We start from the raw sequence: 21360 nt of genomic DNA, 5'->3' as shown, positions 1-21360 counted from the left end.
TGCATTGAGTTAAACACCCATCCATCCATATCAATGTTCATGATCCAATATGAAAATCAAGTATGTATTGGTGTGAACGTGAATGCGAATGAAGGCGTCTATGTGTACATACATGTGTGTGTATATATATGTGTGTGTGTGGGTGGGTGTCTATAAGTGTATGTTCCCTTCAAAAAGTGCCAAGGTTAAGGTGACGCAAGCGAGTGTCTTTGACCATTTCTCTCTCACTCTCTCACAGTGTCTGTGTGTGAGCGTGTGTGCGCACTGTGTGCCTCTTATTCTTTCTCCTCCTCCTCTTTACGCCGGCGTTTTAAGCACAGGCTCTATACGCTCCCTTTGCTGTCAGTTCCTCTCTTTCTTATTCTCACTCACTCATTCCACTCTTCTCACTTAAATGAGCTGGTAACGCTGATGCTGACCGATTCAAGTTTGACAAACATATTTCTTGTGGTAAGTTTATTGCGTGACATGTTGTTTGACAATGCACGTTGTTCACGGATCACTTTTTTAAGAGCGGTGTCTCTCACATACGCTATCGAGTGTACAGCCAGCAATGCGAACGCTCTCAGCTTGCAAGTCTCCTGAAAAGTGAGGCAGTACCCGAGTCAATCAGTCTCAGTAATCACCATTGGCCCAAAGACCACCAACCTGAAAGCATTCTCATTCAAGCCTTTCGTAACCTGGTCCAGTTGAATATACCCTGTGTATGGCGTCCTGCCCCAACGACCCAACTCGAGGAGGAAAAGGCTAGTAACAAGGATGATGATGATGATGTCGTGCTATTGGAATTATGGGTGTTTTGGTTCGATGATCGGCATACTGGTCTCGTGGATAATAATGAAATGCTTAAACAGCTTGAAGGTATGTGTGCATGTGCAGCAAGTATACGAGAAATCATATTGATCCAGGGATTATGATGATCATGATAGAGATCAAAATGGGATCCTTTACTTGGGAGAATACGATTGCAAAGAACATATCACCAACAGCATCACCCGTCACTGGCAATACATCGTCGTCGTCGGTTAGCGTGGCAACCGTGATCAATCGCGTATCGAATGAATACATCTTGTTTGTGAAAGCTGTTAAACGTTTGATTCGATGGTAAGGGTGGGGAGATCTATATCGTGGTATCTTATATGCTAATGCTAATCTACCCAATACGTAGCTCAATCTTGCAAAAGGGAGGAGTACTACCCCTGGGCGAGTTCTTCATCTTTTCCCACAAGTCGGATATGACCCACGACATTCTACCTTATACCACTGAATCCGCCACCATCAATGATTCCATGCTTTCATGTACATACAACGTCTATTTATCCAATACCAACCTTGTTGTTCAACCTGATGTACGACGACTGGAAATTCGACCATTGTCACTTTCCGATCTGGATAAAAAAGAAGGAACAACAACGACAGGTAAAAGAATTGGGTTCAATGATTCAATCCAAAAGACACTACTAACATTTATGTTTTAGTAATCACATCTCCTTTGGGTGAACGTGCAGCTATTCTTCCGATGCACCAAGACATTCCAGAGCAACTTGAAGAAAAGATATTGCGGGAGTGGTCGCTGCTGTTTGATATCCCCCTCCGCTGTCTCAACTCATGCCGACAACAACGTCCGTGCGCCGCTCCAAAACTACCAGCTTTGACACCTATCCGCTCTTTACGCGGGGACGTTGTTCTTTACCCGACCGCTCTCCTCTTCATCTCTACAGCTTCAACAACCTTATCTTCTACCAACTCTGATATGAATAGTGTTTTACGTTATCACCAAGGATACACCGAGGATTTAGTACAACAATGGAATCATTGGTGGTGGAGTGATCAAATCACCAATATTGCCACTCGCAACAAGACGCAACAGCAGCATCCTCATCATCATCATCATGCATCATCGTCGCTTTTGAATTACTGGGATTATGGAAGTCCAAAGTTACATACAGCATCTGCCATGTTTGATACACTCTCAATGACAGCTGAGAATATCTCAGCCAATGGTGTTCTTACAAAAGCATTGGGAGAACCCGTGGGATCAAGTCCTATCATGGCATCCAAAACAGTAGCAACGCCTGCTAGCTTAGGATGCAAGAATGAAACCATGTCGCCACCATCAACAAAGGAAGGTGAAGAGAATCGTCGAGTTGAAGAAGAATCAGAGCTTTCGGTGGCCGATTTTGCACGTATTCATTTTGCAGATCCAATCGAGAAGCAACAGCAACAATCGATGCTTACATCACCGGATGTAAAACCTGAACCAGTGACGACCACGACCACGACGACCACGCCTGTACAAGAAATTCCTATCACAGCGTCTACAACAGCACCACCCACAATGAACATTTCCAATAACAATACGATGGGCTACATGGATTCAACAGCGCTTTTATTATCGGGTGGCGCGACAACAGATCAAATGGCAGTTAATGCAGCAGGCAATACAACCACCACGACCGATGATGCATTTGATTTTCGATTTGGTATGGATGCATTGGGTGGATCAGCCTATGACATGTCCAATCGATGGGGAGATGCCATGGAAGATCTCGACAATTTGGATTTACATGTCACTGAAGAGGATTTTGATTTCTTTGAAAGCGAGCCGACATCCAACAAAGCACCAGCTTCGCAACAACAACAGCATGCTGATTTCAACAATGATTTCTTAAAAGTGACAACGCAGAATTTTCAACAACAATTACAACAACAACAGCAACCATCTACGACCAACGAGAATGATCGATTGATGTTGATGGAAGGAATGCCATTATCAGGAATTGGCGAGGTACCTGAGGCGGATGGAGAAATTGATTTGGATGCATTATTGGGAGGATCCAATGGTGTCTTGGATGATGATCAGCTACTTGGCAATACCTCGTCTCAAGGGCAACCACAAGCTACAACCGTAACCACAGCAACATCAGGAGGAACGCAGCCCAGCCCTATGATGACCAATGGGAATTTGACAGCGACAGAGACATCAGCTGATGATTCGGCAGCATCATTCAAAGAGAAATCAATGTCACTTAGGGGCATGACGACATCACCTATGCTTATGGAACCCACACTTGAGAATCATTTTGTACCACCTGATTTTGCACCTGTACAGTTTTCAGATGGCGTTGACAATGCAAAGTATTTGGATGGTGGGAAATTCATGTACGCACCCAAAAAAGATGAATCAGCTCGAGATCCTATCAGCATCAAACGAAAACGTCGGCTGAGACGCAGCTTGTATAGACCCGATTATGTCCCTCGAATAAGGAAGCGGATCAAAAACAAAGACGACACCAACAACAGCATTGTGCACACATACCCCAACTATACCCCTCCATCTATACGACCCTTGTTGATGTATCGACCTAATAATTCGACTACAGCAGTCAACAAATACCACAAGCCGCCACAACAAACCACCCTCGATTTGGCTGAAGAGGAAGAAAGTAGTTGCAGCAGCAGCAGTAGCACTGATGATGATGAGTCGTCGTCAAGTTGTTCCGAGGAAGCGTGTGATGAAGAAGATGAGATCAAAAGTTATTCCAGCCAAGAGAAAAAGAAATCCGATTCGCATGACCCTGAATGGTGGATGTCTGGTTTACAAAGTGTGCATGATTCAGTGGTTGACCAGCTATTGGTGGCATCGCCCTCCATGAGGAGAAATGGCAGTGATACTGAAACAAAATCTGATACAAGGACGATTCAATCACAAGAGGATTTCAAGGTACTGGATTACCTTTGTCAGCAAGTGGTGATGGGTGGTTATCCTTTCGACAATGGCTTGTCAGCTGTATCATCCAACCTGGGTCAAGTTCATATCGGCGAATCCACTACAGCATTGGTTGCTCAACGAAGGAAATTATTGCAACGCGCGCATGGAGGTAATTGATTAGGATACGTTCTTTGGAAAATATCACTCATCATCCATCATCTCTTCTTTTAGCATTCAGTCATGTCCCTTCACTATCGAATGATTTTCATCGTGTCTCCCAAGACTTTAAGGATGTGCTCATGAATATCTTTGATCGTACAAGGACCTCAACAGTGACGACGCCTGATGCCAACAGCAGCAGCAGCGCCACAAACGCGGATGGTGGCATGTTGCCAATGACAGTGGGCACTGTGGCTGTTAAAGGTCCATTGAGCGTACAACAATACTATGATCTTTCGGAGACCAGCCAAGCACAATCCAAGTATGGCAAATATCAAGTACGCAAACGTCGACCCGCTGAACCCAATCTTGATACCCTTACACCACCCGATATCCTGGCTGGACGTCATGAAGAAGAGTACATTGAAGGATCGCCTCAGATGATTACTATGTGGGAAAAGTTGAGATTGGAGCCATACTCTTCAAGGAAGAATGTCCTTTACTTTGTTGTGTATCCAGCCAACGAACAACTCGAATCGACATGCTCCCATTTCTTCAAAGCTCTCAGCACGGTGTATGAATCCTGTCACTTGGGGATACATCATTCCGGCACAATCAGCACTTATCGTCGTGGCCTCGTACCGGTGCCTCTTTTGCGTAAGTCGTAAAACGTATTATTATGCGAATGTATGTGATTGATTTTCCATATACATTATATAGCCCCTTCATCTCCAAATGAAACCTGGGAAGAACGACAACTACGAAGCTACAATGCAGAGTGTCAGAACCTTGGATCAGCTCTTGGAAATGCCATGGTGGAACGAATGCATATCGTTATCTATATCGTCAACCCCAGCAATACCATGTCATCCCACTTTGATCTCAGCCGTTGCTATCACAAGTTGATGGTTGCCTACCATGCAGCATCCATGGGTATATCCACACATAGCCTTCAAGAACGCCGTGCACGTCTTGTGATGCAGCTGGTACCCATTGAGCACATTATTCGATCCTCATCGGCTTTTGGCGGTTACACCAAATTTGGATTGAAGGATATTGCATTCTCTGTGTATAGCAAATGCCTTCCTGTCATGAGTCGAAAACATCCAAAGGTAAAGCTTTTATGATGACATGGATCTTTGTGTATTGATTCCCTGCTCTTTGAATCTACGTAGCCCGATGTGGAAGATGCTGGGCCCATAGCTTCTACCATGTATGCTCCACCTTTTATCCTTGCAAAGTCATCACCAGATACCATCCAATTCTCGCTCAAAGGCTCAGCCAATTTATTCCCTACTATCCTTGAATCGAACGCTACCCTACATATGGCTTACAGCTTTACCTTGGATCGACGGTGGATTATTCTTGTATGGACCGATAACCAAGGCGAGTTGCTTGAATACGCAGTACGATACATTGACAACGACAAGACCATGGCACAAGTGATTGAGGATGCTTGGAAGCAAACTTTGCAAGTATCAGCAAGAACAGGGTTTGAGTGGACGTTTGTGATCGCCAAAGTGGGATTGATGTTCCTGGAGGAACTTCAAAGTAAGTATAAGGGGGCTCTTTTTCTTTCATAGGATGAAGCTGATCATTTTCTTTTTTATCATAGTGTGGGCTGATTGTATACCGAATGATGCAAAAGTGGCTATTACATGCGTTGATATGGAATCGGCATTACGTGTGAATGCTGATCAATTGCATGGATCATCAATCAACATTGCCTCAGTGATGGATTATCCACAAACGCCTGGTTCTTCATCTGCCAATACACCAACACCAGAAGCATTCAGTACAACGAGCATGCCATCTTCTGCTGTTGGAGGAATCAAGAATAATGTATCGGATACTGGATCAGCAGCAGCAGCAGCAGCGGCCAATAATGATATGAGTGGTGCCACCAAAACGTTACTACTCAATCATCGTGTGGCCTATTCTCAACAACGAGCTCAAGTGTCAGAAGCGTTAGTTGGTGGATTGAATGATGAAGCTGATGGCAATTGGATGTTACCATTAGCAACAGGCTACTTGATTCACATTTATGCAAAACCAGAGAATCCTTGTCGAGAGCAAATCAACAATGAACCCTTGATCATGGATGTAAGTATGATGATGATGATACTATGAAGGAGCGTGATTTCTGATCATCTATGTATTTCAGGTACACTTGCTTTTCAACCAGACGAGTCATTCAGCTTACAGCACATTACGCAACATTATCAAACGATATCACGCTCTTGCATATGTTTATACAACCCCATCAGCTGGCGGCTCATTACCCATTCATGTCGTGCTTGTGAGTCGTCTTGAGCATGTTCTCAGCATCATCAGCAAAACTTGAACCCATCTTTGCTCATCACCGCCATCACATTTCATTACTCCTTTCTACATTGCATCCCTATAATTTGTATCATTTCTGAACCATCACCCACCCAACCAACCAACACCATCGATGTACATTTTTTGATATTCACTCACACTCACGCACTCACTCACACTCACACACATGCACTAATAGTCTCTCTCTTCTCAAAGACAACAAACAAAGATCGATTCATCCATCATTTGACAAAGCACAATAGTTTTTGCGGTTATTGATTGTTTAATTGGGAAAAAAGAACATTACGCGCTATATACAAAAGAGAGATGCGAACAAGGTTCTTGTCGATGCAAAACCAAAAAAGAGGGCGGTGTATTTGGAGAGAGAGAGAAAAGGTATGGTGTGTGTTTAAGCGGATGATAACTTGAAGAGGTAACAGTAGGATGCAATTGAATTTGTATGGTGTGTGTTTGGATAAGGTTGTTTAACCGCCGAAACCGTAAAGAGTGCGGCCTTGACGCTTGAGAGCGTAGACGACGTCAAGAGAGGTGACAGTCTTACGCTTGGCGTGTTCAGTGTAGGTGACAGCATCACGGATGACGTTTTCAAGGAAGACCTTAAGGACACCACGGGTCTCTTCGTAGATCAAACCAGAGATACGCTTGACACCACCACGGCGAGCAAGACGACGAATAGCAGGCTTGGTAATACCTTGAATGTTGTCACGCAAAATCTTGCGATGACGCTTGGCACCACCCTTTCCGAGACCTTTACCACCTTTACCGCGACCAGTCATTGTTGATGTTTAAAATAAAATGTGAATGAGTAGAAAATGGGTTGCTGAACAAAGAGCTCCCTTTTATACATGTTTGACGTTGCACCAATTTAGTATTTCTTTGTGTCGCGGGTCACGAGGGAGTACCGCGTTTGTGTAGCGCGCTTGGATTTTTTTCTTTTTTTGTACACCTCCGCTACCACCCCTTTACCACCACTTTATCGCCTTCACTTTGAACGTATTGCTACTTTTACACACCCATTATCAAAAAAACATCCTGTCAGCATGCTTGAAGCATTGATGACACATTGCATGAATAGCATTTTCAATGACATTTTATGTTAAAGTGGTAACGTAAACGCGGTTGATGTTTAAATGGATAAAGAAATGGGTTGATCAAAAAAAGGAACGCGGGCGCGTTTGTAGACATCGCGAGAGCGTGTTGCGTGGTAGGTAGAAAAAAAATAAAAGTTGGGGAGGTAAAAAAGTGCGCGATGGCACCGCGCGCCTATCGGAGTCAAAAGAAATTTAGAGTATAAAAGGCTTGCTATCTCTTGGACTTTGCATCAACCGATTCCCAACTTTACATACATCAACAACAATGGCTCGTACTAAGCAAACCGCTCGCAAGTCCACTGGTGGCAAGGCCCCCCGTAAGCAACTCGCTACTAAGGCTGCTCGCAAGTCTGCTCCCTCTACTGGTGGTGTCAAGAAGCCCCATCGTTACAGACCCGGTACCGTTGCCCTTCGTGAAATTCGTCGTTACCAAAAGTCCACTGAGCTCTTGATCCGCAAGTTGCCTTTCCAACGTCTTGTTCGTGAAATCGCTCAAGACTTCAAGACCGATTTGCGTTTCCAATCCTCTGCCATTGGTGCCCTTCAAGAAGCCTCTGAAGCCTACCTTGTCTCTCTCTTTGAAGACACCAACTTGGCCGCCATCCACGCTAAGCGTGTCACCATCCAACCCAAGGATATCCAATTGGCTCGTCGTCTTCGTGGTGAACGCTCTTAAATGCTGCTATCATCACCCTTAAAGTCATCTATATCCTCCCTATCGCACCTACAAATCTTTCTCCATCTCGCACACACAAACATCACCTATACTCTCTCTCACATTGATTTGATTTCGATTTCTTTTCCTGTAATTCACTTTTTTGCATAAGCGGATCCCTTTGTAAATAAAATGAACGGCCGTTCACTTGAAAAAAAGAAGTCTCATTGTTTGCTCCCAATGTTGTTAGCCATCATTGAATGATCTCTGCCATCATTTCGATAATAGTACAAGGATAAATGTGGGATAGTGTAGTACCTTGAACATCATTCCAAGTGACTGAGAATGGCCTACCTTATACCATATGTGGGGGCATTGAAGATTTATGCAGGCACGTGATTTCGGGATACATCGCCCTTCTTCCTTGGGCATATGACACCTACAAAAGATCGTCTTTCAAGTGGCAGGTGGGTTTATCAGTTATGGTTTTGCAAGATGCTTGACCACTTTATCAGTTCAATCCATCATGACAACAACTCCCACGCCCACTCTTATATAAACAAGGCTGTTGTCAGCAACACTATCATACGTCCTTTCTTTCTACTTGTCATCAATGCCTTTTTACATCTATAGCTCACATCATTGCTTTACCGCTTGAAGTGCTCATTGGTGCCTAATGACATTTAGCTGTGTATTGAGGTTGACTTTGTTTTGCAAAAGACGAAGACAAGACATCTTTTTCGAAAACCTATGGTTCTTGGTATCACTCGTGTCGAAGAGGTGTGTAGTAGTATACGACCTCAATGGTTGAGTTTCGGTGGTAAAGAGAAACCTATTGCCATGGCAACCAAAGTCAACGTATGCTGGTACGACTTTGAGGTAATGATATCATGATGGAAAATCGTGACGAAAATTGACATGTTCTAATGCAGGTTGACTACACCGAATACGGACCCATATGCAAGCGAAATTTGGATTTGGGTACGATGCAAGAAGCTTCATGTATGTATAGAGGTAACATTCTTTATTCACTCTTCGCTAGATTGCTAATTGAGACCTCTAGGCAGCACCATACCCAAAACGCCTTACGCTAGGCTGATGAAGTGTTCGGTGAAATGGGATGGAACCAGGAATACGATGGCATCAAAGAACATCACGTGAGTACCATGGATAGCAAAGTATCGATCATGCTTATCATTATAGTAGGTGAGGAAAAGAAACAACCTGTTCGATTACATGTGTACTACAAAAGAGACCATGACGGTGAATGGCTTACACACAAGAAAGGTAAGCAAAATGGTAGGCGACAAAGTAGATGTAACATTGGGTGTATTAGTACTACGGCTGTGGCCTTGTAGAAGGTGCATACGCGGAGCATGCTGCGATCCAAGTGGTACGTGAATGATGGATCAGTATCATATGCTTCGACGATCCATCGTGGAGCAATCGAACATGGTGCCGAGAAGTGCATTCAATCGATGGGAAGCTATTTCAACACCTCACACCCAAGGTATTGTATTCATCAACAAAGAAAACATACATGAATCTAATATGGGGTATCAGATTGAGGTTAAACAGCAAGGATTCAAATCGCCAGAGCCTATTCCAACATCACCCCTATGCATCATCTTCTTCACTATGCGCAACCAATACCTACTCCAACAACATCTTCATGATGCGAGTGTCCCTTTTACACCTTTAACCAATAGCCCCAATAAAATGCTGTGAATGTCCTGTTTTTATTACGAGTGTGGTATTATATACAAAAGCAAGCCAAAAAAGATTGATGGTGATGAATCGACAAGTGAAAAAGCAAATGATTCATTTTGAAAAAGGTCGAGAGATGTTGCGTGCGTTAAAGGTAGTTGTTGATAAACAAAGGAGGAAAGATGTGTGCGAGTGTTGTAAATGTTGATGTTGTTGAACCGTTTAAAGCTCTTGGGAAGCACCAGCCTTCTTGGTCTTGGTGGGCAAGAGACTGGAGTGGATGTTGGGAAGAACACCACCTTGAGCAATAGTGACGTGACCAAGGAGCTTGTTCAATTCTTCATCGTTACGGATGGCCAATTGCAAGTGACGGGGGATGATACGGGACTTCTTGTTATCACGAGCAGCGTTACCAGCCAATTCGAGAATTTCAGCAGTCAAGTATTCAAGAACGGCAGCAAGGTAAACGGGGGCACCAGCACCAACACGTTGAGCATAGTTGCCACGACGCAAGAGACGATGGATACGACCAACAGGGAATTGAAGACCGGCCTTAGCGGAACGGGTTTGCGACTTGGCGCCAGCAGCAGATTTGCCTCCAGATTTGCCTCCAGACATGATGATAGATGATAGTAATGTGAGTGTTGAAAAAGTAAGAAAAAGAGAAGGGAAATCCTTTTTGGTTGCTGCATAGCCGGCTGCTTTTATACGTGTTGCCATGACAAAAGATTTCATTTCCCGATCTCACACATCCACACGCGCGCGTATTTTTTTTTCTCCTACCCCATCGATCGTTACAAAATTTTGACCAGCTGGAATAGACCGCGTTTCAGGGGCGCGTTTTACCATCACTTTTTTACATCCACGCTTTTTTCAAAACGCGGTACGCGCTCTACCTATACGCGCGTTTCCATTTTATCTTCGTCCCACCTTGTTTGCTTTTGACTTTTTTTTTTTTATCACCCCCACTTTGATACTCCTCATCACACCCCCCATCTCATTTGTATGAGTTTTATATATATATAGCCTACACATTCGTTTCCTTTTTCCCCCTTCCCCCAACTTTTACTACTTTTTATCATCGACATGGCTCCCAAAGACGCTCCCGCTGGCAAGGCTCCTGCCAAGACTACCGAAAAGAAGGTCAAGGCTTCTGGTGACAAGAAGCGCAAGGTCACCCGTAAGGAAACCTACTCCTCCTACATCTACCGTGTCTTGAAGCAAGTCCACCCTGACACTGGTATCTCCAACAAGGCCATGTCCATCCTCAACTCGTTCGTCAATGACATTTTCGAGCGTATTGCCTCTGAGGCCTCCAAGCTTGCTGCCTACAACAAGCGTTCCACCATCTCTTCTCGTGAGATCCAAACCGCTGTTCGTCTTATCCTTCCTGGTGAATTGGCCAAGCACGCCGTCTCTGAAGGTACCAAGGCTGTCACCAAGTACACCAGTTCCAAGTAAATCAACAAATCATCCCACAACATCCCATTTGCATCATTTGTCTTTTTGCAAAAAAATCACCACCACGACTTATCCCTTAAATGCTCATCCTCTTTTTCTTTTGCGCATTGTCAACCATCTCACTCACACACTCGTAAACGCACACACACACACATATATATTCCATCCATCACCATCGATCCCATCCATGTCACTACCATTCCACGTTTTCGTTTTTCTTTGTACAGAATCCCAACTTCAATAAACACTTGTGTAAACGCAAATCATCTCTCTCTCTCTATTTGGATGGGTCATATAGATAAAGATTTATCCGGGAGGAAGCATAGTGGCATCAACAGCGGGTGAATCATCTTCATAAGAATGCTCGGTTTGTGCTTGATAATGATCATGAACAGGGGATCGAGGCATTGCCATGACACCAGTACGAGAAGCTTCAAGGATACCAAATGGCTTGCAAAGTTTCATAAAGGATGATACACGACCTGGCTTGGCACATAATTCAATGACGATCGAATCGGATGATACATCGACCACTTTGGCATCAAACAAGCGAGACAACTCTGTCAATGCACGCAAATGTGAAAAAGTTTGACGCAAAGTGCCAGAAGGTTGGTGTTGTTCCTCCTCCTATAATATGTATACCCTTTTGTTTAATCACCCTTGATCCCTTTGTGCTTGTTGCAATATATGTATACGTACCACTTCCATTGAGTTCTTCAAGTTCTCATCCTCAAATACCACCTCATTGTCGAATTTGGCAGTTGGCAATTGTTCATGCAAGTGCTCAGGGCCGAGAATGGATACCTTGATGAGTAGCAACTCCCTCTCGATCAATTTGGTCTTTGTGTAATCAAGAACAGCCCACACTGGCACCTACAATCAATATGATCAATGAATACATGCATATATGTATGTAGACATCCATGATGATGACTACTTACGAGATCCTCCAATTGACGACGAGCTTGTTCAATGTGAACATTGCGACCATTAAAGACGACTGTCATGCGAGATAAATCCGGCACTTCGGTATTGGCGACAACCAATGATTCAATGTTGAAACCACGTGCAGCAATGATACCAGAGACTCGACTCAAGACACCAGGTTCGTTTTGTACAAGACAATTGAGGATGTGGCGAGTTTCAGGGGCACGTGTAGGTGGAGGCGTATTGTAGATAATGTTGCTCACAGCTTCTTCAACTGAAGGTCCTGGAAACGATGGAACAGGTCCAAATCGTCGTTGGCGAATGTGCTTCTTGAATGCCATGGCGGAAGTGGCTGACTTCGGTCCCGATGCAAGACACCGGCGTTGTGCATTGACAAGATGTCGCACTGACGACTATATGTAGTATTCCCAACGGATCAGTAATGGGGGGAGGGGCATTACGGCTTCGACAAGTTCCATGAGTTGCTTACAAGGCGCGAGGGACCCAACAGTGCGTTGCGAAACATGTGTGGTGGTGGTGTAGTGTCAAAAAGAAAGAAAGAGAGAGAGGAGTATATTGGATATACCACCAAAATGTGCTAATAGTAGTAGTAGTAGTAGTATGACTCACATCCAACTTGACACCCGCCCAGCCAGCTCAAAATCTAACTCGTTCACCCAGCAACCCCATCCATCCCCATCTCTCTTGGTCTTGTTCAGTGTATCATGATAAGACATAAAATGGATGTTTGTGTGTGTATAAGATTAAGATTACCAACCCCCCTCCTCCTCATGGCTGCTGCTGTACATAAACCAACCCCCTATGTATCATTTGTTGTCAATGCTACTACTATCATCTTCATCTTCTTCATTAATCTCAATTCTCAGATGCTGGAATAAAGGATGGATTCTTCCATGATACCTTATTTTACAATCAACCATACATAAGCATTGTCATCTAACGTACATACATCGATCATCATCATCAAGAAATTCTAAATGCTTAGACGCTGCTGCTAATACATATTGGCAAACCATCGGAAAAGAAGAGTGACCGCATAATGCATCCATATGTGTATAGCGTGTTGACAATGTCAAGTGACAACAGGGGATGGAGATCTCAGGGATGATGAGAAAGACTTGGCACATAGACGCTATGGGATGCATAATCTGGGGGAGGGGAAGCTTTGTGGCAAACAGAGTTTTACACGTCAAAAGTAAATGAATTATTATTGCCATGTGTGTGTATGTGATACCTAAAGCAACTTTGATAAAGAATGTGGTGATGTTGTCTTTTGCTAGGCAATACAATGATGCACGCCCATCTACCTACCTGTGTGTGTGATCACTGGATCCGACGCATGAGCGCCACTCCGCTGGCTGTGCTTCATGTTAGAAACAAAGAAAACACAAAAAAGAGGGGGTTGGGGTGTCATTGATACATATGCACACATTTGCAATCCTTAGTACTACTCCTTATTGCCCCGTTCTCACATCTGAGAAGGGTAATGGGCCGTATCATGCATAATAATCGAGTCGTCGTTCCTTTTGTTCTGAGATGATGAGAGTGTGAGTGTATGTGTGCGAGAAAAGCTGTTGGTCAACCGGTAAAAGTTGTAAAACTATGCATATTTAAGGAGATCACAACATGGTTGCATGACAATGAGACGAGGGGATAACTGCAATCCATATCAACAACCGCGACAACTCACATCATCACCATCTCCTATCGTTTCGTGACCATCATCTGATACAATTGAACTCTATAGCATCAACATTGCATTGCATCAACAACAACAACGAGCATGTTGTTATTGCTAAATACAACAAAGAATTGATTACCAATCATGACCATGGGTAGAAGTATTACCGTTGCTGTGTCCCTGTGATACACACACACACACACACACACACACACACATCCCATGTGGGGGAATAATGAGAATCGGTCAAGGCATCCGATAATGGTGAATGTGAATAGGATGATGAGAAATGACAAGAGAATGTATATATGATTATTTAGGTGATCATAACCTCCCCCCTTGAGGAAGGAGTATGGTGGGAAGCTCTTGGTTAAAAGAGACAATGAAAGTGATGAAACATAAGGGACTTGATATTATACTAATATTGTTGCATGGTGAATGGACAATAACCGTTGCTAACCCGTAACAATGGATTCAAATGATGTTTCAAACTTGATGATAGCATCATAGATTTGTCTGGAACAGGATCGTGCATAGGATGCAAGATTTGATAAAAGTTGGCATTGGGGATGTAAATGTACAGGCGGGCTTGCTTTATCGGGGGGTGGAATAGAGGTTAGGGAACGATGTATGGAAGGAGGCTAGTCGATAAAGGACTCCGAGTCATATTTCTTTGTGTAATCTTCAGGACGTGCACTCTCTCTCTCTCTCTCTCTCTTTCCCTTTTCCCCCCAACCGGTAAAAAAAGCATATATAAATGCTGCCTGTTTTCGTTACTAATGATCAACAATAGAGGACACATTTTTCAGGCACTTTTGGCGTTCTGTTGTTTCAACACTACAACCGCTTCTTCTTTTTTCCCCTCTCTTTCTTTCACTTTCAACATTTGCCTTTATTGATTCAGTCTTTGCGGAACTGATCCCCCCTCCTTCCATCATCACCATGCCGCTTGCACGAAGTACCACTGCGTTCAAGTCGTCGTCTGCACTGGTGGGCAAAGGCGTTCATCGCGCTGCCATGGTGTCCATTCGCAATCCGATTGAGATGTTTGTTGCTGTTCTCATCCTGGCATCCTTCAGCTACTTTACACTCTACAACTTGGCGCGTACCTCCGACATCTTCTCTGGTACCAGCACCCGCCTTTATCCAGCAACCGTACATGCATCAGCCAATGATAATGGATTTTCACTTTATCCTGCATCTGATGAAATCACCAAGAACGCGGTCAAGATTCACATGAAGCAGCTTGCCGTCAATGATAAGGGTGAAGCGTTGGATCGTTTCCAATCGATGATTGAGAATCAAGTGTTTGTACCCGATGAACCCGCCTTATCCAACAACAAATTTTCATACGCTCATGGCCTGTGCTACCAAACTGAAGAGAATCAATGTGCGGCTCTCCCCAGCTGGGAAAATGATGACCAAGTGGTATTGTCTTATGCTATCGATGCTACCGGATCCATTCGTCGTGAATTGGCTCGTCAATGGGCTGACAAGGTCGATAGCCTCCCACCCGGTGAACTCGTCTCTCAAGCAAATCAACAAGAAGGTGAAAATCTCTTGGCATGGCTCTTCATCATTACACGCAACGTGGTCTTTAGACTCAAAGAATTGATCGACGTAAGTCTCTCTCGTTCTTCCATTGTACACCAAGGCTCTCTCGCTCCATCCCTCTCACACACTAGACTCATTTTGGTAGATGGCCGATAATGTCGATATCTTTGTTATCCTGGCGGGTTACATCATGATGATCATCACCTTTGTATCGCTCTTTGTCAACATGCGTCGCATGGGATCTCGTTATAGCTTGGGTAGGTGCATTTCTTATCACTCAAAAGGTTCCCTTTTTTCTAATCCGATCCGATCCTATAGCATCTGCTGTTACGGTGAATGGTTTCTTTTCATTCATGTTGGCCCTCTTGACGGTGCACGCTATCGGTGTACAACCTTCTCCAGTAGTTTTGGCGTAAGTTTGATTTGTGTGTAACATGGGTCATTTATAGATGGTTCCTTACTAAACTATTCTTGTGCAGCGAGGCTATTCCTTTCCTGGTCGTCACTATCGGCTTTGAACGTCCCTACAAGCTCACCAAGCGTGTATTCGAGTTCAGCAAGGAAACACCATTGACTCGCCAAGATGTACGTGAAACCATCATTCGTGCTGTGGATACCGTTGCATTGCCCATTGCACGCGATTGTGTTATCGAGATCAGCGTTCTTGCCTTGGGTGCAAAGTCCGCTATCGCTGGTCTTCGAGAATTCTGTTTCCTTTCCGCTATCTTGCTTGCATATGATGTCGTGCTCCTATTTACCTGGTACACGTCCGTGTTGACTCTCAAGCTCGAGGTATGTATTATGTCCATGACAACAAAAAGCCTCCTTTTTACTGAAAAGATATGTATACACAAATAGTTGACTCGTATCCGGGAAATCAGTGGTAACACATCCAGCAACAAGAACAACAACAAGAAATCTCAGGCACCTTCCAACATGAGCTATGTACGTCGTGCTGTGGTCAAGGCTCTTAGCGATGATAGCAGCAATGCTACTCCAAGAGACTCACAAAAATCGGATGGATCCTTCATTGGCCGTCTAAAGCTTTTGATGGTAATGTGACAGATGAAAGCTATGCATCATTGTTTGTTTGTTTACTCACATGACACTTTTACAGATCGTGGCATTTGTCGCCATGCACATTTTTGAGTTCTGCACTGCTTTCCAATCGGGTCCACAAGTCGATGTTACTCAACCTGGCATTGCATCGGTGTTATCCAGCTTGCTTGAACAGCATCGTGCATCAGCTCAAGCATCCCTTCCTTTGATTGTGGAGGTGTTCCCCGCCGTTGTTTTCCATGTCCCTTCTGCCAACAAGAGCCTTGTTCCCGAATCTATCACAAGACCTTTGGAGGCCTTATCTGAAATCTATGCCGTCTATATTCAGCATCCCGTGATCAGCCAATGGCTCGCTATTGGTTTGTTTGTGTCGCTTTTCCTCAACACCTACTTGTTCAACGTCGCTAAGCAACCAAAACAACTTCCCACGGAACAACGCACCGATAAGCAATCTCAACAACAAGCACCACCCACTCCCACCATTGCCACCAAGAAGGCTGTTGTATCATCACCACCTCCTAGCACGGATGTCATTCGATCTGTGGATGAATGTATGGCACTTATCAAGACCCCTGAAGCTCTCAATGACGAAGAAGTGATTCAACTTGTACAAAACGGCAAAGTTGCATCCTACGCATTGGAAAAGACACTTGGTGATTTCGAGCGTGCTGTTTCAGTACGTCGATCCTTGATTTCTCGTGCATCGGTCACCAAGACATTGGAGCATAGCTTGTTGCCTCTTAAGGATTACCATTACGACAAGGTGTTTGGTGCATGCTGTGAGAATGTGGTTGGCTATATGCCCCTTCCATTGGGTATTGCTGGTCCTATGAAGATTGATGGTATCGACACCGTCATTCCTATGGCTACCACTGAAGGCTGTTTGGTTGCATCCGCATCTCGTGGCTGCAAGGCAATTAACAATGGTGGCGGTGCAACAACGATTGTTACAGCTGATGGTATGACGCGTGGTCCTTGTTTGAGCTTCCCCAACATTATCAGTGCTGGTGAATGTAAACGCTGGATTGAACAAGAAGGCAACTCGATCCTTACCGAGGCATTCAATTCCACTTCAAGATTTGCTCGTTTACGCAAGCTCAAGGTGGCATTGGCTGGCAAATTGATGTTTGTGCGTTTCTCTACCACGACGGGTGATGCTATGGGCATGAACATGATTTCCAAGGGTTGTGAAAAGGCATTGAGTGTACTTGGCGAACATTTCCCTGATATGCAAATCGTGTCATTATCAGGCAACTATTGTACCGACAAGAAGCCTGCAGCTATCAATTGGATTGAAGGTCGTGGCAAATCGGTTGTTGCTGAAGCTGTCATTCCTGGACATGTCGTTGAAAAGGTGCTCAAGACCACTGTGGCTGCTCTTGTGGAATTGAATGTGGACAAGAATTTGGTTGGCTCTGCTATGGCTGGCTCTGTTGGTGGATTCAACGCACAAGCTGCCAACATCCTTACGGCCATTTATCTTGCTGCTGGTCAAGACCCTGCACAAAATGTCGAAAGCTCCCAATGTATCACTTTAATGTCAGCTGTGAACGATGGCAAGGACTTGCATATTTCTTGTACGATGCCTTGCATTGAAGTGGGCACTGTTGGTGGTGGCACCACTCTTCCCCCACAGCAGGCTGTGCTTGAGATGCTTGGTGTACGTGGCCCCCATCCTACCAATCCTGGTGACAATGCTCGTCGTCTTGCACGCATTATTTGTGCTGCTGTTATGGCTGGCGAGTTGTCATTGTGTGCCGCTCTTGCCGCTGGTCATCTTGTTCGTGCTCACATGGCTCATAACCGCGCTACCGCTGTTCCTGCTCCTATCCCAGGATCTTGCATCAAGTCATAAACAGTTTCCTTCATCTTTCTTTCCCCCACATTCACTCGCACTCGCAACATTCATCTTTTCTCTCACTCTCACTCACTCACTCATACAACAAAAACACCTTCACATCTACTATACACAGTACACACCCACATAACCTTTTGCTTGGTTTTATATTTATAGTTTTGCACTCGCGCCGTTTAATGACGTTTTTGTGTTCTCCTGTTAACTATCTTGTCCCCTTTATTCATGTTAATCTCTCTTTTCACTCTCCTGCATTTGTAGTAGTGTCACCATAAAAAAAGTGTTTCGATCGATCTCAATCTTGTGCTCTCTCCTTTTATGCTTATGAATGGATCGTTTGGTAGTGTCAGTGTACTATGTGCGCGTATTTGTATATATAACCCTTTCATGAGGAGAAAAGGTTGCCTCCTTTAGCAATGTGATGATGATGAATGATGATCGTTATAAAAATGCAGGCACACACGTTGATACACGCAACCCACACGGAGGTATTGGTCCCACGGGGTTGTACATAATAATGCTTGGAATACAAGTATAAAAGCTACCCACCCACCAATTCATTGTGTCGAATAATAATACTCCATCCGATCCTTTTATTCTTTTTCATCTTTTCCCTCCCATTCTAACGTTATCATGCCGACCCAAATTGCCGATGAGCCTCCCTTACCTCCTTCTCAAGCACAGCTGAATGTCATCCGTGATAGCTGGGAACGAGTTTTATCCACACCTATCAACAACAACAACAACAGCATTGACAATCCAACACTGTTATCCTCCGCAACCTCATCTGCATCAGCAGCCTTCCATCATGCTTTCTTTGAAGCCCTTTTTGCATTGGATCCAAATTTGACGACTTTTTTTCCCAATGTGAAACGACAAGCACGTGCATTAACAGGGATTGTATCCTATGTGGTACGAGCACCCGCGATCCTTCCAGCACGATATAGAGCTGTCAAATCGCTTCGTGAAATGCATCAAATACAACAAGTACTCGATGACGAAGAAGAACGGTGGATGTGTGAACAGCTAAAAGCATTGGGTGCACGCCATGCAGTACATCACCAAATTCAAATAGACATGCTCGACCATGTAGGCCCGGCATTAGTATCTGCACTCTACCAACGATTAGACACCGAGTTTAGCCCCGCCATGCGTGATGCGTGGTTACATGCATTCAACTATGTGCTTTATTACATGAAACAGGGTTTCCAGTCCCAGCTTGAAACTGGTCAAGTCATGATTGAAGATCAAACACGCGGTGCTTGCACCATTCAATAAACATTGTACTGTATAAGACATCCTTGTGTAAACATGTGAACATGGCATGGCTGGTGACAAGCCTTTTGTTTCCCAAAAAGCTATCCTATGATGTTGCCTAGCAACAATGCCCTTTTTGATATGATTAGGAAAACGTGCAATTTATGTGTCAATGTGAATGAATGTGAGTGTGAGTGAGCATGCGAGAATAAAAAGTATTACAGAAACTAAAGGGTGTTCATGGCAGTAAAAGTGATGTATGCATTGGTCATCAAGCGATGCCACGTAATTTGGTTTATAAAGTCGTTGGGATCGTATGGGGGTGGTGGGTCAATGTGGAGACCAAGATGTCGATAAGGCTCAAGTCGGGAAATTACGTTCTGAAAGAGAACCTCGAAGCCGTCATCCATGTCAACACCAACATCATTTAAAAGGCGCTCGATGACTTGGCGGCAGCTTTGTTGATCGTGTTGGTAATGACAGCGGGTTACAATGCCTACAACTTGGCCAGCGATATAGTCCAATTTTTCCAACAGCAGATCATCACGACCTTCATCATCTAAATCATCGAGCTCGGCAACCAAAGCAGCGACACGACGACGACGATAATTCTTATTTTCAACATGTCGTTCTCTTTCAATATTTTGGCTTCGTCTGAATTGACGCTAATATGACACATGTGTGAGTAGATAAATTATCATTGATTGATGTTCACTTACACCGATGCTATCATCCAACCTTTGACGCTCATTGTCAGGTCTGCGCCGACGACGACGACGACGAGGTGGTGGTGGTGGTGATGGAGATAGTGATGGAGAAGGATTTTGTTGTGGTGGTGGTGTTGTTGGTGTTGATGATGGAGGAAGAGAAGGTGAGCAAGGTTCTTCTTTTGGTTGATGTTGCTGTACTGATGGTTGTTTGTCTTCCTGTTTTGGTAGTTGTGGTGAAGATGAACGAGGTTCTAGTTTCGGTTGCTGTGTCAATTGTTGCTGTGCTGGTTGTCGTTCCTCTTCCTCTTCCTGTTTCACTTGTTGTAATGGGCGTGTAGATGCATCAACAAGAGCTTGAGGTAAAGGGCTAAGTGGTGACAGTGAAATAGGGATGGTTACGATACCAACAGGGATTCGAGGACGTGCTATAGAATGGCGTGGTTAGGATACCAGCAGCTGTAAGTGAATCCATCCATGGCCCTTAATAAACTTTTCAACAGGAGCTTGGGATTTACAAGAATCAGTAGTAGCTAATGGAATAAAGTCAATAATCAATCCAATGAATGGTTCCAAGCTACCATGCACTTACTTTGACTAGCACCAGCACGAGCAGTTTCAAGGGCTACAGTAACGTTTCGTGTTTTAGTTTCGGGAAACAGAAGACGCGTCTTGCATACGTAAATCCCGATCAAGATCCAAGTGTTGACCCATCGCTTACCAATACGACGTCTCTTTTGCAGACGAGACTCCATATAGTGGGAAAAGTGAGAAAACTCGATAAGGTGGAAAAGGTGAGAAAGAAAGAGCGGCTTGTTGACTGCGTAAATGAAAATGCTCTAAATGGTTGGTTTATCCCAGGCCTTGCATGATTTAGCCACCGGGTTGGATTGCAGCACACGGGCTGGAATAAGATTCACCCATGAAATCACATGCATGTCAAATCCCTAATCTCAGGAAAATGAACAACCATCGGCTTTTCCAAACATCGTGTTTGATCATCACAAGGAACAAGCAGCAAGGATCACCATGGCGATCCTCACAAGGGTATCAGGAACACCGTGTGCAAGGAAAATAAAGGAATCAGGATACCGAGTGCGTGGATCAAAGAGGAGCAAAATACAGGTTTTGGGATTATCAAGAGGGAGACATCATGATGATCTTTTCACAC

At 44.2% G+C, this 21360-nt stretch overlaps 10 protein-coding genes across 10 annotated transcripts; 6 read left to right on the top strand and 4 right to left on the bottom strand.

The window, feature by feature from the left end:
- Nucleotides 1-411: 411 nt before the first annotated feature.
- O0I10_005281 (uncharacterized protein) lies at nucleotides 412-6215 on the top strand (the record flags this gene model as incomplete). The annotated part of the gene is made up of 10 exons (XM_058485326.1): nucleotides 412-450; nucleotides 513-861; nucleotides 930-1104; nucleotides 1169-1419; nucleotides 1479-3881; nucleotides 3944-4528; nucleotides 4592-4983; nucleotides 5047-5422; nucleotides 5487-5974; nucleotides 6036-6215. The coding sequence occupies 10 exons, from the start codon at nucleotides 412-414 to the stop codon at nucleotides 6213-6215; spliced, it is 5238 nt and encodes a 1745-aa protein (XP_058343812.1).
- A 463-nt stretch (nucleotides 6216-6678) lies between these two features.
- Nucleotides 6679-6990, bottom strand: O0I10_005280 (histone H4; the record flags this gene model as incomplete). The annotated part of the gene is made up of 1 exon (XM_058485325.1): nucleotides 6679-6990. One exon carries the CDS (start codon nucleotides 6988-6990, stop codon nucleotides 6679-6681), a length of 312 nt encoding a protein of 103 aa, XP_058343811.1.
- Nucleotides 6991-7570: 580 nt separating this feature from the next.
- On the top strand, nucleotides 7571-7981 carry O0I10_005279 (histone H3; the record flags this gene model as incomplete). Its single annotated transcript, XM_058485324.1, has 1 exon — nucleotides 7571-7981. The coding sequence occupies one exon, from the start codon at nucleotides 7571-7573 to the stop codon at nucleotides 7979-7981; it is 411 nt and encodes a 136-aa protein (XP_058343810.1).
- Nucleotides 7982-8710: 729 nt separating this feature from the next.
- O0I10_005278 (uncharacterized protein) lies at nucleotides 8711-9121 on the top strand (the record flags this gene model as incomplete). Its single annotated transcript, XM_058485323.1, has 3 exons — nucleotides 8711-8839; nucleotides 8893-8962; nucleotides 9024-9121. The coding sequence occupies 3 exons, from the start codon at nucleotides 8711-8713 to the stop codon at nucleotides 9119-9121; spliced, it is 297 nt and encodes a 98-aa protein (XP_058343809.1).
- Nucleotides 9122-9889: 768 nt separating this feature from the next.
- Nucleotides 9890-10285, bottom strand: O0I10_005277 (histone H2A; the record flags this gene model as incomplete). Its single annotated transcript, XM_058485322.1, has 1 exon — nucleotides 9890-10285. The coding sequence occupies one exon, from the start codon at nucleotides 10283-10285 to the stop codon at nucleotides 9890-9892; it is 396 nt and encodes a 131-aa protein (XP_058343808.1).
- A 468-nt stretch (nucleotides 10286-10753) lies between these two features.
- On the top strand, nucleotides 10754-11128 carry O0I10_005276 (histone H2B; the record flags this gene model as incomplete). The annotated part of the gene is made up of 1 exon (XM_058485321.1): nucleotides 10754-11128. One exon carries the CDS (start codon nucleotides 10754-10756, stop codon nucleotides 11126-11128), a length of 375 nt encoding a protein of 124 aa, XP_058343807.1.
- A 306-nt stretch (nucleotides 11129-11434) lies between these two features.
- O0I10_005275 (acetolactate synthase, small subunit) lies at nucleotides 11435-12581 on the bottom strand (the record flags this gene model as incomplete). Its single annotated transcript, XM_058485320.1, has 4 exons — nucleotides 11435-11755; nucleotides 11828-12001; nucleotides 12070-12468; nucleotides 12546-12581. 4 exons carry the CDS (start codon nucleotides 12579-12581, stop codon nucleotides 11435-11437), a joined length of 930 nt encoding a protein of 309 aa, XP_058343806.1.
- A 2118-nt stretch (nucleotides 12582-14699) lies between these two features.
- On the top strand, nucleotides 14700-18225 carry O0I10_005274 (hydroxymethylglutaryl-CoA reductase (NADPH); the record flags this gene model as incomplete). The annotated part of the gene is made up of 6 exons (XM_058485319.1): nucleotides 14700-15377; nucleotides 15457-15568; nucleotides 15630-15723; nucleotides 15791-16103; nucleotides 16170-16364; nucleotides 16429-18225. The coding sequence occupies 6 exons, from the start codon at nucleotides 14700-14702 to the stop codon at nucleotides 18223-18225; spliced, it is 3189 nt and encodes a 1062-aa protein (XP_058343805.1).
- A 633-nt stretch (nucleotides 18226-18858) lies between these two features.
- Nucleotides 18859-19503, top strand: O0I10_005273 (uncharacterized protein; the record flags this gene model as incomplete). Its single annotated transcript, XM_058485318.1, has 1 exon — nucleotides 18859-19503. The coding sequence occupies one exon, from the start codon at nucleotides 18859-18861 to the stop codon at nucleotides 19501-19503; it is 645 nt and encodes a 214-aa protein (XP_058343804.1).
- Nucleotides 19504-19709: 206 nt separating this feature from the next.
- O0I10_005272 (uncharacterized protein) lies at nucleotides 19710-20944 on the bottom strand (the record flags this gene model as incomplete). Its single annotated transcript, XM_058485317.1, has 4 exons — nucleotides 19710-20147; nucleotides 20202-20617; nucleotides 20708-20722; nucleotides 20782-20944. 4 exons carry the CDS (start codon nucleotides 20942-20944, stop codon nucleotides 19710-19712), a joined length of 1032 nt encoding a protein of 343 aa, XP_058343803.1.
- Nucleotides 20945-21360: the final 416 nt, after the last annotated feature.

The sequence above is a fragment of the Lichtheimia ornata genome (genome assembly GCF_029851405.1).
Source record: "Lichtheimia ornata isolate CBS 291.66 chromosome Unknown scaffold00021, whole genome shotgun sequence".
Classification (NCBI taxonomy): domain Eukaryota; kingdom Fungi; phylum Mucoromycota; class Mucoromycetes; order Mucorales; family Lichtheimiaceae; genus Lichtheimia; species Lichtheimia ornata.
Note: the sequence above shows the minus strand (reverse complement) of the source record. Positions and strands in the feature narration are given on the sequence as shown.